General features: G+C 43.0%; 1 protein-coding gene across 1 annotated transcript in view; it reads right to left on the reverse strand.

Moving 5' to 3' along the window:
* Positions 1–398: 398 nt before the first annotated feature.
* The window catches only part of LOC118368185 (gamma-aminobutyric acid receptor subunit beta-1-like), a 56,845-nt gene continuing 42,641 nt past the window's right edge, over positions 399–14,602 (reverse strand). Inside the window, exons 6-9 of the mRNA XM_035752041.2 lie at positions 11,194–11,328; positions 10,796–10,948; positions 1,092–1,345; positions 399–919 (exon numbers count right to left, since the gene is read on the reverse strand). Coding sequence (XP_035607934.1) covers positions 545–919; positions 1,092–1,345; positions 10,796–10,948; positions 11,194–11,328 — 917 coding nt within the window. The 3' untranslated portion in view covers positions 399–544. The remainder of the gene's footprint in view (positions 920–1,091; positions 1,346–10,795; positions 10,949–11,193; positions 11,329–14,602) is intronic.

Below are 14,602 nucleotides of genomic sequence, written 5' to 3' on the forward strand. Positions count from 1 at the left end.
CTCTTTAGAAGCAAATAAAAGTTCTGTTACGGACCACATGCAGAGGCTGAGAGGAAATAAGGTGAGAACAGGATTTCTTAATAAATAAAATGCAGTTGCAGCCTAAGAGTAACAATGAAGTCACCAAAGTAAATTTTTGGCACAAAGTTCAGACTTACAAATGCAGGTGAACAACTTCACCGCCTCTTAATTCTGTACTAATTTTCACTATTTCTATTTTGTACGGATAAATACAGCAAAAAGGTGAGAGAATTTATTAAATGACACTTCTCTTTTTATATATATATATATATATTATATATATATATTTATATATATATTTATATATATATTATATATATATATATATATTTATATATATATATATTTATTTATTTATATCATATAATAAATTGTATTTACATTGAAAAGACATCCGCTTCACCTCGCATTCCTCAAACAGAAGTCATACAAACTGGGCAGAATTTAACTCCCCTCTCTTTTACCCTCGCTGTACAAGAACCTAGCTAGCTAAACAAACCTCTAGCGGGAATAGCCACGCACCCTAGTGGACGTAGTACAGCCAGTAGACCAGGTTGAAGAAGGTGAAGGCGATAGGGAAGATGACACGGGACCACTTGTCTATGGCGTTGACGTCCGTCAGGTCAGGGATCTTGACTTTGAGCTGCGATGCTCTCCTCCTCAAACGACTCTTCTTGTGGCCGACTGGCCGGTCGAGGGCTGGTCGACCGTACAGGTCTCGGCTGGCCATGGGCTTACGGTACTGTATGCTGGCGCTGTCGTAGGAGAACATGGTGGCCCGCGGGTCGTTGAGAGCCCCTATCATTTCAGCCCCGGTCATCCCAGCCATGCCACCCATCCCGCCCATCTCGTTACGGATCTCCAGATTGGTCAGGAGGATATTGCCGTGGGCGTCCACCTGGTGAGGGAGATTGGGACAAGGAAGTGAGGTCACAATATATTACAGAACACAACAGACCATGAGCTTTGATCATTTTAAGTTTGGAAAACATTTATGCCAACTCGTCTTTTTTGTTGATTTTCATATGCCAGAGACTTTGAATACGAAACGCAAGACCCCCCACTCCTACCTGCACTTTGTTACTCTCCAATCGGTTCTTATTTTCATTATTGGTTTGAGCTGCTTTCTCTGCCACCTTTTTCTGTAAGTGAGGCCCCCGTCCGAAGAAGATGTAGTTGACAAAGGCGTACTCCAGCAGAGCGAGGAAGACGAACACGAAGCAGCCCATCAGGTAGATGTCTATAGCCTTGACGTAGGGGATTTTGGGCAAAGTCTCTCTCAAGTGGGTGTTGATGGTGGTCATGGTCAGCACAGTGGTTATGCCTGGGGGAGGAAGGGAAAGGAAGGAATGGCTCAGAGTCATGGTTAGTTTAAGGTTTAGATGAGGGATCTTAAGCTCCTATACACGGTGCACAGGCTTTTGTCTTTCAAGACACGTGCCCTAAGAAATGGGAGACTTCTGGGTATCATAGAAACAAGGATGTGGAAAAGACCTCTACATGACTTGATGATCTCGATAATTCAATCCAGTCCCAAGCTGCATTCTAAATGCATGGACTTCTGTATGGGGAACAAGGTCAGAATGCTAATATACCACTCATATTATTGTCTCTGTATTAAACCAAGGTGTGGGAACAAGGGGGGAAAAAACAATTTCTTCGATCTGAAGGTAGTGCATACCAATATGTTACCTACGTTTACCTGATACATACCTTATTTACATTTACCTGTGAAAATGCCAAATGACAGTTGCCATCAGTGCCCGTCACATGCATGACACCTCTGAGCTCCAGGCGAAAACACTGGACAAGCATAGATCCAGAACAGTGTTATATTGTATTCAAGTGAGACAGTTCTCAGAAGAGCAATGCACAACTAGATAGTGCCTTGGTGTGAAGTTGTCACTCAGCCACAATGCTACATTCACTGTGACACTGACTCTTGGGAGTTAACAAGAACAAGCTGACCCAACTCAACATGGCTCAGCACACAGGCATTCCAATCACTCACTGCTCATACACTTCACCTCATCTCACATCTGCTCACTTCATACAAACAGATGGATGTCAAAATGTGCCCTGCGTTAGATATGTGAACTGGGATCACAAGATGGAAGATCACTGTTCGTTTAGGCATTGTTTTAGTCTATACATACAATGTTTGGTCTACACAAAACTGTTAGATCAAAATAACGACATTAGTATATAAGACTAATAGATTTGTTAGACTTTGGTTTACAAAACTATCTACACCCATGTAGGCTACATGTATGAACTGTATACAATTATGTATATTACTCACTTAGGCGTGAGACTCATGTAAGAGTAACATGTAAAGTAAGAAACAAACTCATATTATAAATCAGCCATGCACAATCAGTTCCACATTATATACTTAAAGGACAAAATGCCACATTTTTGCAGGTACACTACATGACCAAAAGTATGTGGACATCTGCTCGTCCAACATATCATTCAAAAATCATCGGCATTAATATGGAGTTGGTCCCCCTTTGCTGCTATAACAGCCTCCACTCTTATGGGAAGGCATTCCACTAGATGTTGAAACATCGTTGCGGGGACTTGCTTCCATTCAAAAGCATCGGGCACTGATGTTGGGTGATTAGGCCTGGCTTGCAGTCGGCATTCCAATTCACCACAAAGGTGGTCGATGGAGTTGTGTTCCGGGCTCTGTGCAGGCCAGTCAAGTTCTTCCACGTCGATCTCGACAAACCATTTCTGTATGGACCTCGCTTTGTGCACTGGGGCATTGAAACAGGAAAGGGCCTTCCCCAAACTGTTACCACAAAGTTGGAAGCACAGAATTGTCTAGAATGTCCTTGCATGCTGTAGCGTTAAGATTTCCCTTCACATGAAAAACAACCCCAAACCATTATTCCTCATCCACCAAACTTTACAGTTGCCCCTATGCATTCGGGCAGGTAGCGTTATCCGTTAAGATTTCCCTTCACTGGAACTAAGGGGCCTAGCCCAAACCATGAAAAACAGCCCAAGACCATTATTCCTCCACCACCAAACTTTACAGTCTGTAATTTGGTAGCGTTCTTCTGGCATCCGTCAAACCCAGATTAGTCTGTCAGACTGCCAGATGGTGAAGTGTGATTCATTACTCCAGAGAATGTGATTCCACTGCTCCAGAGTCCAATGGCGGGGAGCTTTACACCACTCCAGCTGACTCTTGGCATTGTGCATGGTGATCTTAGGCTTGTGTGCGGCTGCTTGGCCATGGAAACCCATTTCATGAAGCTCCTGACGAACAGTTCTTGTGCTAACATTGGTTCCAGAGGCAGTTTGGAACTCCGTAGTGAGTGTTGTAACCGAGGACAAACAATTTTCAAGCGTTGCGTGCTTCAGGACTCGGCGGTCCCGTTCTGTGAGCTTGTGTGGCCTACCACTTCGCGGCTGAGCCGTTGTTGCACCTTGACGTTTACACTTCAAAATAACAGCACTTACATTTGAACAGGCCAGCTCTAGCAGGGCAAAAAGTTGACAAACTGTCTTGTTGGAAAGGTGGCTTCCTAAGACAGTGCCACATTGAAAAGTCACTGAGCTCTTCATTAAGGCCAATGTTTGTATATGGAGATTACTGTGTTAATCGATTTTATACACCTGTCAGCAATGGGTGTAGCTGAAATAGCCATATCCACTCATTTGAAAGGGTGCACATATATATATATATATATATATATATATCACACACACACTTGAAGTCGGAAGGTACATACACCTTAGTCAAATACATTTAAACTCAGTTTTTCACAATTCCTGACATTTAATCCTAGTACAAATTCCCTGTCGTAGGTCAGTTAGGATCACCACTTTATTTTAAGGTGAAATGTCAGAATAATAGTAGAGAGAATTATTTATTTCAGCTTGTATTTCTTTCATCACATTCCCAGTGGGTCAGAAGTTTACATACACTCAATTAGTATTTGGTAGCATTTCCTTTCAATTATATAACTTGGGTCAAATGTTTTGGGTAGCCTTCCACAAGCTTCCCACAATAAGTTGGGTGAATTTTGTCCCATTCCTCCTGACGGAGCTGGTGTAACTGAGTCAGGTTTGTAGGCCTCCTTGCTCACACATGCTTTTTCAGTTCTGCCCACAAATTTTCAATGGGATTGACGTCAGGGCTTTGTGATGGCCACTCCAATACCTTGACTTTGTTGTCCTTAAGCCATTTTGCCACAACTTTGGAAGTATGCTTGGTGTCATTGTCCATTTGGAAGAACCATTTGCAACCAAGCTTTAACTTCCTGACAGATGTCTTGAGATGTTGCTTCAATATATCTACATAATTTTTCTACCTCATGATGCCATCTATTTTGTGAAGTGCACCAGTCCCTCCGGCAGCAAAGCACCCCCACAACATGATGCTGCCACTCCCGTGCTTCACAGTTGGGATGGTGTTCTTCAGCTTGCAAGCCTCCCTCTTGTTCCTCCAATCATAACGATTGTCATTATGGCCAAACAGTTCTATTTTTGTTTCATCAGACCAGAGGACATTTCTCCAAAAAGTACAATCTTTGTCCCTATGTGCAGTTGCAAACCATAGTCTGGATTTTTATTGGCAGTTTTGGAGCAGTGGCTTCTTCCTTGCTGAGCAGCCTTTCAGGTTGTGTCGATATAGGACTCGTTTTACTGTGGATATAGATACTTTGTACCGGTTTCCTCCAGCATCTTCACAAAGTCCTTTGCTGTTGTTCTGGGATTGATTTGCACTTTTGGTACCAGAGTACATTCATCTCTAGGGGACAGAACGTGTCTCCCTCCTGAGTGGTATGATGGCTGCGTGGTCCCATGGTGTTTATATTTGCGTGCTATTGTTTGTACAGATGAATGTGGTACCTTCAGGTGTTTGGAAATTGCTCCCAAGGATGAACCAGATTTGTGGAGGTCTACAATTGTTTTCTGAGGTCTAGGCTGATTTCTTTTGATTTTCCCATGATGTCAAGCAAAGAGGCACTTAGTTTGAAGGTAGGCCTTGAAATACATCCACATGTACACCTCCAATTGACTCAAATGATGTCAATTAGCTTATCAAAAGCTTCTAAAGCCATGACAATTTTCTGACAATTTTCTGGAATTTTCCAAGCTGTTTAAAGGCACAGTCAACTTCGTGTATGTAAACGTCTGACCCAGAGGAATTGTGATACAGTGAATTATAAGTGAAATAATCTGTCTGTAAACAATTGTTGGAAACATTACTTGTGTCATGCACAAAGTAGATCTCCTAACCGACTTGCCAAAACTATAGTTTGTTAACAAGAAAATTGTGGAGTGGTTGAAAAACTAGTTTTAATGACTCCAACCTACGTGTATGTAAACTTCCGACTTCAACTGTACACACACACACACACACACAAAAGTATATCCATGCATTTTATATATATGCATCTGGGGTTTACTATGCATCATTGGGTAAAGCACACCCCCAAGCGTGTCATCATATTGATAACAGTAAGCCTTCCAGTATGCACACTATAAACAGTAGACAAGCTGACAGAAGAGTGTGAAATACTTGGAGAATGCAACCACTTACCATTCAAAGCAAATGCAGTGTCTGTGTATGCTGTATGTGTTTTATTTAAACCCAATAACCTGTGAAAGTTGATACTTCACAAACAGCAAAATGTTAACAAAACTGGAGCCACCCTTTTTGTAGCCAGGAACAAAGATCGGAAGCAGCATTGTGGTATTTTTTTCTCAAAAATATAGGAGCATCAGTAGCTCTATCTAGCTTAATAACTTTGGCGTGAAATATTTACACTTTTACAGTTAGTTAGCAACCGTTTCTTCGCTAGCTACGGTAACGCCCCCTTATAATGCCTCAAAATGTTATTTACTGATTCTTTAGTTGTTCCACAGATAACGTTCTCTGCTTCTTTGCTTTGGTACATTTCAGCTCTCACCTTAAACTCAGGTTATATCACTGATGCTCACCAAATGAGTCAGTAGCTAGTCCACTGTGTGTTTTGTAAGGGTACAAACTGCCTCAGGGGTAGGGCAACCATGCATGTGAGGACACAAGGACACACTCTGCTGAGGGGTGTGTGTTTGTGTGTACACTCAACCTTGATGACAATGAGCATTTCAGGATTCATCTCTCAGACCTCCATGTCGTGGCTGCAAGGAACCCCATATTGGATGAGGTAGTAAGCACCTAAAGAATCACTGTGCTTTGGAGGATGAATAGGTAGCCCTTAACTGTGCCTTTGGGGCTGTGTGTGTCAGTCTATCTTAAGACTGTGTCCGTGTGCATGGATGCATACCGCCTAGGGTGCTGTGTGTAAGTGTACACCAAGGTTATTATAGTTTTGTGTTTTTAGATTAGTTTTTATTTCTGTTCGTTTTAATATTTCAGTTAGTTTTCAGATCTGATTGACAAGTTTAATAAAAACATTTCTTCTTTAGTTTTTACATGATTTCATTTCAGTTTTAGGGACAAAAAAAACCTATGCTTGGGAGACTATGAGCCATGTATGTGTTGTATAGTTTTTGTCATTTTTGAGAGGTCACTTCATGTCACTGTGGGGCAGTAATGCACAAGGTGATACAAATAATAATAATAATTTATTACATTTGTAAACGCGCTTTTCATTATACAGAATAATCGCAAAGTGCTTAAATTAAAATGTAAAAACCAAATACAAAAAATGACGCTACAAGTAGGGTTGCAAAGGGTCGGAAACGTCCTGGGATTTTGCTTCAATTCATCAAAAAGGTTAGCTTATAGCGACAGCGACTTTTTTTGTGGGATACACGAGGCAATTCTCGGTCTTGTGTTATTTTGTTTAAACTATCCCCAATTCAATGGAATTGCAACCCTATGCATGCACAGTGCATTTTTCCACCACAGCTGATTCTCAAGATCTTGCACACCAATGAGATGCTATTAAGCCCACACTACTACACTGTCTGAGCCAAGGACTACATGCTTTCTGGTAAGTTTTGATTACAATACTGGGTGGGGTGAATATTTTCTATATGACATACATACATTTTTATTAACTAGTAAATAGTAGCCTACAGCAAAGTGTGTTTAAATCATATCTAACTTGTTAACAATTTCCGCTAGTTAGTTTTTGCTACCATGTGGGTTTTAGCTTGCTTGAGCCTGCTAATTGAGGTGTTAATTCCATACATGTTCCATTTTAAAACATTTATCTTACAAAGGAGTTGTTTAATCTAACTATCTGTACATTGAATTATATATTTAAAAAAAAAAAAAAAATCTTTACAGGAAAATTCCACAAGCACTATTTGTTGTGTGGAGACATTTCACTGCAGTTAATGTAGAAGGAATAGCTGTGTACATTTGCAAATACTGTGCCAAATCATATGTGAAGAATCCCACAGGGATGCAGAATCATCTGGCCAAGTGCATAAAGTTCCCTCAGCGCTAAAAACAAGCAACCTCTGACAAAAGTCCCGCAACTTGATGAAAAATTATGAATCAGACACCTTATCGATAACAACAGCTCATGGTCCTCCTGGAATCAGACGTTTTTTTGACTTAATGGAGGAACGTAGTCAGAGAAATGCTGATGAATGTCTTGCTCGAGCTGTATATGCAACTGGTTCACCGCTGATGCTCACAGGCAACGTGTACTGGAAGAGATTTCTCAATGTTCTTCACCCAGCATACACCCCCCCCCAACCAGACATGCTTTATCTACTCATTTGCTGGATGCAGAATTCAACAGAGTTCAAGTGAAGGTCAAGCAAATCATAGAGAAAACAGACTGTATTGCAATCATCTCTGATGGGTGGTCGAATGTTTGTTGGCAAGGAATAATTAACTACATCATCTCCACCCCTCAACCAGTATTCTACAAGAGCACATACACAAGGGCCAACAGACACACCGGTCTCTACATTGCAGATGAGCTGAAGGCAGTCATCAATGACCTTGGACCACAGAAGGCATTTACACTGGTCACAGACAATGCTGCGAACATGAAGGCTGCTTGGTCTAAAGTGGAGGAGTCCTACCCTCACATCACACCCATTGGCTGTGCTGCTCATGTATTGAATCTGCTCTCCAAGGACATCATGGCACTGAAAACAATGGATACACGCTACAAGAGAGCCAAGGAAATGGTTAGGTATGTGAAGGGTCATCAAGTTATAGCAGCAATCTACCTCACCAAGCAAAGTGAGAAGAATAAGAGCACCACATTGAAGCTGCCCAGCAACACCCGTTGGGGTGGTATTGTCATCTTGTTTGACAGTCTCCTGGAGGGGAAGGAGTATCGCCAAGAAATGGACATATCACAGTCTGCCGATATGAACAGCCCCATCAAGAGGATCCTCCTGGATGATGCATTTTGAGAGAGAGTAGTAAGCAGCCTGAAACTCCTGAAACCTGTAGCAGTAGCTATTGCACTGATTGAGGGAGACAATGCCATCCTGTCAGATGTTCAGTCTCTGCTTGCAGATGTATGGATTTATTCTCTTACTTCCCTGCCCACTTCATTGTTGCTCCAAGCAGAGGAAACTGTAGTCCTGAAATGCATCAAAAAGCGTGAAGACTTCTGCCTGAAGCCCATATACGCCGCAGAGTACATGTTGGACCCCAAGTGTGCTGGCAAGAGCATCCTGTCTGGTGCAGAGATCAACAGGGCCTATGGTGTCATCACTACCGTGTCTCGCCACCTTGGCCTGAATGAGGGCAAGGTTCTTGGCAGTCTGGCGATGTACACTTCCAAGCAAGGGCTTTGGGATGGAGATGCAATATGGCAGTCGTGCCAACATATCTCATCAGCCACCTGGTGGAAGGGACTTTATGGATCTGAGGCTCTTTCCCCTGTTGCCTACATCGTCCTCCAAATCCCACCAACATCAGCTGCCTCAGAGCGCAACTGGTCCTTGTTTGGGAACACACACACCAAAGCACGCAACAGGCTGACCAATACAAGGGTTGAAAAATTGGTGGCCATCTGGGCAAATTTGAGGCCTTTTGAGCCCGACAACGAGCCATCCTCAACAAGGTTGGAAAGTGACAGTGAAGATGAGGCCTCAGAGTGGACATTGAGGAGGTCCAGGGAGAAGACATGGAAGCCTGAGAGAGGGACGACCAAAGCTTTAGTGTCTAGACTATCATTTTACAGATGTATGTTGAAAATGTTTTTGGGAGATGCGATGGATCATTGTGGATCATTCAATATTCTCTTTCTTTTGTTGTTCAGTGAAATCATCCCATGTGAAGAGTCAACTCATTTAATTAAAGTTCAATTCGTAACCATTTTAAAAATGTTTTATTTCTATTGGAAGATTTAATCATTTGCAATTATGTCTACTTATGATAAGGTAAAATGTTTCTGTCTCCATATGATATGGTAAATATATCCAATGCAAAAAACATCTACATTTAAATGGTATTAATTAAGGATGCACAATATAAATCGCTGAACATATCGGAATCGGACGATATTAGCTAAAAATGCCAACATCGGTATCGGCCCGATGTCTAGTTTAACGCCAATGTCAAAAACTGATGTCAAAACTGACGTGAATACCTATATAACGTAGGTACATGACATAATGACGCCACATAAAATCTTGCACTATACGTACAACACAGCATTCCGAACCTAGCCCACAATGTCTGCTGTGTGGATCGAGTAGTCAACAAGTCGAGCAGTCATTTGAAAGAGTAAGAACATTTCACTCAAAGGGGTAATCCATTAACGGCAAGATAATGGAATTCATTGCCCTTGACAATCAACCGTTCTCTGTCGTGGGTGATGATGGCTTTCTTTACTAGTCGAGCACCGGTACAAACTAACGTTACCAAGTGCGCTATTGTTCAGATGTTGCCCTACCGGAGTTACAGTAATAGCGTCCCTGCTATTAGCTTCACAACATACTATGGAATGCCGTTTGGGTTTTTGCATGTCAAAAAAGATACACGTCAAATAACACTATTTGACGATAACACTACTTCACGTGTTAAAGAAGCTTTTCATTTGACATGTCAAATAACCCAGTTCGATTGTAGAATGTTGTGTGTTTTGAATTTGCGCGTGCAAGCCAAGCACCACCACTACTATCAGTAGCACTGTAAAAGCTGTACAAAAAAGTCTGCAAACAATCAAACACTGGCCACGAACATTGTGTTTACAAAACCGTGTTGGTAATAAAGCATTATTTGTTCGACCGCAACTTCTGGGGTAGCTAGCTAGCTTTATCTTGGTACCTAGATAGCACCAATACAACCATCCTGAAAACAATGGCCAGTAGAAACTGCAGTCATTTTCACTATTCTTAGCAATGATTTAGGAATCATTGTGAATACGTATTAGCTAGGTAGCCAAAATGATTTATTGTTATTTTTAGTTTCAGTTTACTAAAATAACCTTGGTGTACACTCTGCCTAAGGGGAACTGTGTGTGTGTGTGTGTGTGTGTGTGTGTGTGTGTGTGTGTGTGTGTGTGTGTGTGTGTAAGTATACTCTACCTAGGGGGCTTTGTGTAAGGGTACACTCTGCCAAGAAGGGAAGTGTGTAAATATACACCCTACCTAAGAGGCTGTGTGCAAGTACACACTGCCATGGGGACTGTCCGTCGAGGGACTCACTATAACTAGAAGTATTTGCTCGGCTGTGTGAAGGGGCACATTCTGCCTGCCTGGAAGGCAGTACAACACATGCCTACACCTGGTAACCCAAAGCTACTAAAGACATTCAGACGTGACTCTTTATTGAACCCCTCCACAAGGACAACCCATAGAATAACCCAAAGACACCGACCTAAAGCGACTCTGGCCGCAGACGCGTCATAGTTGATCCAGAAGGAGACCCAGGATAGGATGGTGATCAGGGTCGAGGGCATGTAGGTCTGTAGGATGAAGTAGCCAATGTTCCTCTTCAGCTTAAAACTCAGAGAGAGCCTCGGGTAGGAGCCTGGGAGACCAAACACAGTTTTCACGTCGGAGTAGGATGAAGTTTCCCACTAGACGCTGAACTAAGGTCAGTTTAGCATTTAGGGGTAAGATTATCCTATTTTCTGTGCCTGAGAGAACTTCTACCCGGTGCTTATGTGGCAGTTACAATCTGCCACACTCTCTAACGTTAGACACTCTTAAGTGGAACATCAGAAACTTTAATTAATAATACACTCTTGTAAGGGTTAGTAATCAGATTGTTACCTGTAGCAAACACTGCTTTTGTGGATTGGATGTGGTAGTCTATTATAGAGAATTGGGGCAGTTCGATGTTCTCCACCCCAGTCACTGAATTATCACCTTTCCAGTAGAACTCGATGTCATCAGTGGTGTACCCATCTGCGAGAGGGAGAGACTGTTACATCATCTAAAATGGACAGACGGCCAGTGTACCCAGCTGAGAATCTAACAGAATGGAACGTCATTCAACATGAACAGGCCGAAACCTGTGTCATTGAGAGTTTACTTGTCTGAAGCGGTGGCTCAAGTCTTTTTCTAACACTTCTCTTTGCCTGTTCTTAGTTGGAAAATGAATGAAACAGTCAGTTATTGGCCTTTCAGTAATTAGGCTAACTTAATTGGACTGGGTTGGCTTTTTCTCCCGTCAGACTCCTCCGCTTATCTAAAGGGAACCGCAGGATTTCAGGGAATTAGTTGCTTCTCATTACTGCCTGTACTCAGTGGTTTTGTCTTTCTTTCCCATTCATTTAATTTATATGTGAGAGGGTCTTGGGTTATCACATCACCCCTGATGCCATAAGAGTATGGGAGAATGACATGTAAAAAAATGTGTAGACCAATATGGAGATAGTTGACTACGAAGAATAGCACAGCAGCACTGGAGATGTGTTCCCATGTATCTGTGTCCACAGCCAGAAACTGGACCAGATTGCCCAGTGCCAGAAACTGGACCAGATTGCCCAGTGCCAGAAACTGGACCAGATTGCCCAGTGCCAGAAACTGGACCAGATTGCCCAGTGCCAGAAACTGGATCAGATTGCCCAGTGCCAGAAACTGGATCAGATTGCCCAGTGCCAGAAACTGGATCAGATTGCCCAGTGCCAGAAACTGGATCAGATTGCCCAGTGCCAGAAACTGGATCGGATTGCCCAGTGCCAGAAACTGGATCAGATTGTACACAGCCAGAAACTGGACCAGACTGTACACAGCCAGAAACTGGACCAGACTGCACACAGCCAGAAACTGGACCAGACTGCACACAGCCAGAAACTGGACCAGACTGTACACAGCCAGAAACTGGACCAGACTGCACACAGCCAGAAACTGGACCAGACTGCACACAGCCAGAAACTGGACCAGACTGCACACAGCCAGAAACTGGACCAGACTGCACACAGCCAGAAACTGGACCAGACTGCACACAGCCAGAAACTGGACCAGACTGCACACAGCCAGAAACTGGACCAGACTGCACACAGCCAGAAACTGGACCAGACTGCACACAGCCAGAAACTGGACCAGAATGCACACAGCCAGAAACTGGACCAGACTGTACACAGCCAGAAACTGGACCAGACTGCACACAGCCAGAAATTGGACCAGACTGCACACAGCCAGAAACTGGACCAGACTGCACACAGCCAGAAACTGGACCAGACTGTACACAGCCAGAAACTGGACCAGACTGCACACAGCCAGAAACTGGACCAGACTGTACACAGCCAGAAACTGGACCAGACTGCACACAGCCAGAAACTGGACCAGACTGTACACAGCCAGAAACTGGACCAGACTGCACACAGCCAGAAACTGGACCAGACTGTACACAGCCAGAAACTGGACCAGACTGCACACAGCCAGAAACTGGACCAGACTGTACACAGCCAGAAACTGGACCAGACTGTACACAGCCAGAAACTGAACCAGACTGTACACAGCCAGAAACTGAACCAGACTGTACACAGCCAGAAACTGGACCAGACTGTACACAGCCAGAAACTGGACCAGACTGTACACAGCCAGAAACTGGACCAGACTGTACACAGCCAGAAACTGGACCAGAATGCACACAGCCAGAAACTGGACCAGAATGCACACAGCCAGAAACTGGACCAGAATGCACACAGCCAGAAACTGGACCAGACTGTACACAGCCAGAAACTGGACCAGACTGTACACAGCCAGAAACTGGACCAGACTGCACACAGCCAGAAACTGGACCAGACTGTACACAGCCAGAAACTGGACCAGACTGTACACAGCCAGAAACTGGACCAGACTGTACACAGCCAGAAACTGGACCAGACTGTACACAGCCAGAAACTGGACCAGAATGCCCACAGCCAGAAACTGGACCAGAATGCCCACAGCCAGAAACTGGACCAGAATGCCCACAGCCAGAAACTGGACCAGAATGCCCACAGCTTGAAACTTTGCACCTGCTATTTCCGTGGGGGTATAACATGAAAAATATATAATGACATCCACGCTAGCAGTAACCTTAGTCTTGATTGTTCTTTTATTTGTATTTTTTAGAGGGTAGATCGGCATTAATATTGTAGATACTGTACAGTATATTGTGGCTTCTATCGATGTAATTGTCTGCATCATTTTTTTGTTGTTGCAATAAATATATAAAAAAATGTATATACACACATATACACACAGACATACAGTACAAGTAAAAAGTTGACACACCTACTCATTCCAGAGTTTCTTTATTTTGACTATTTTCTACATTGTAGAACAATAGTGAAGACATCAAAACTATGAAATAACACATATGGAATCATATAGTAACTAAAACAGTGTTAAACAAATCAAAATATATTTTATATTTGAAATTCTTCAAAGTAGCCAGCCTTTGGCCTGAAAATAGCTTTGCACACTCGGCATTCTCTCAACCAGCTTCATGAGGTAACCTGGAATGCATTTCAATTAACAGGTGTGCCTTGTTAAAAGTTCCTTTGTGGAATTCCTTTCCTTAATGCGTTTGAGCCAATCAGTTGTGTTGTGACAAGGTAGGGGTGGTATACAGATATCCCTATTTGGTAAAAGACCAAGTCCATATTTTGAGAAGAACAGCTTTAATAAACGACAGTCCATCATTAATTTAAGATATGAAGGTCAGTCAATCCAGAAAATTTGAAGAACTTTGAAAGTTTCTTCAAGTGCAGTAGCAAAAACCATCAAGTGCTGAAATGAAACTGGCTCTCATGAGGACCGCCACAGGAATGGAAGACCCAGAGTTACCTCTGCCGCAAAGGATAAGTTCATTAGAGTTACCAGCCTCAGAAATTGCAGCCCAAATAAATGCTTCACAGAGTTCAATTAACCAACATCTCAAAATCAACTGTTCAGAGGAGACTGCGTGAATCAGGCTTTCATGGTCGAATTGCTGCAAGGAAACCACTACTAAAGGACACCAATAATAAGAAGAGACTTGCTTGGGCCAAGAAACACGAGCAATGGACATTAGACCCAACACCCCTCCAGGCTGTGCAAGGGCTATTTGATGGAGTGCTGCATCAGTTGACCTGGCCTCCACACCCGACCTCAACCCAATTGAGATAGTTTGGGATGAGTTGGACTCAGCATGTGGGAACTCCTTCAAGACTGTAGAAAAAGCATTCCATTTGAAGCTGATTGCGAG

This window comes from Oncorhynchus keta, chromosome 35, assembly GCF_023373465.1.
Source record: "Oncorhynchus keta strain PuntledgeMale-10-30-2019 chromosome 35, Oket_V2, whole genome shotgun sequence".
Taxonomy (NCBI): domain Eukaryota; kingdom Metazoa; phylum Chordata; class Actinopteri; order Salmoniformes; family Salmonidae; genus Oncorhynchus; species Oncorhynchus keta.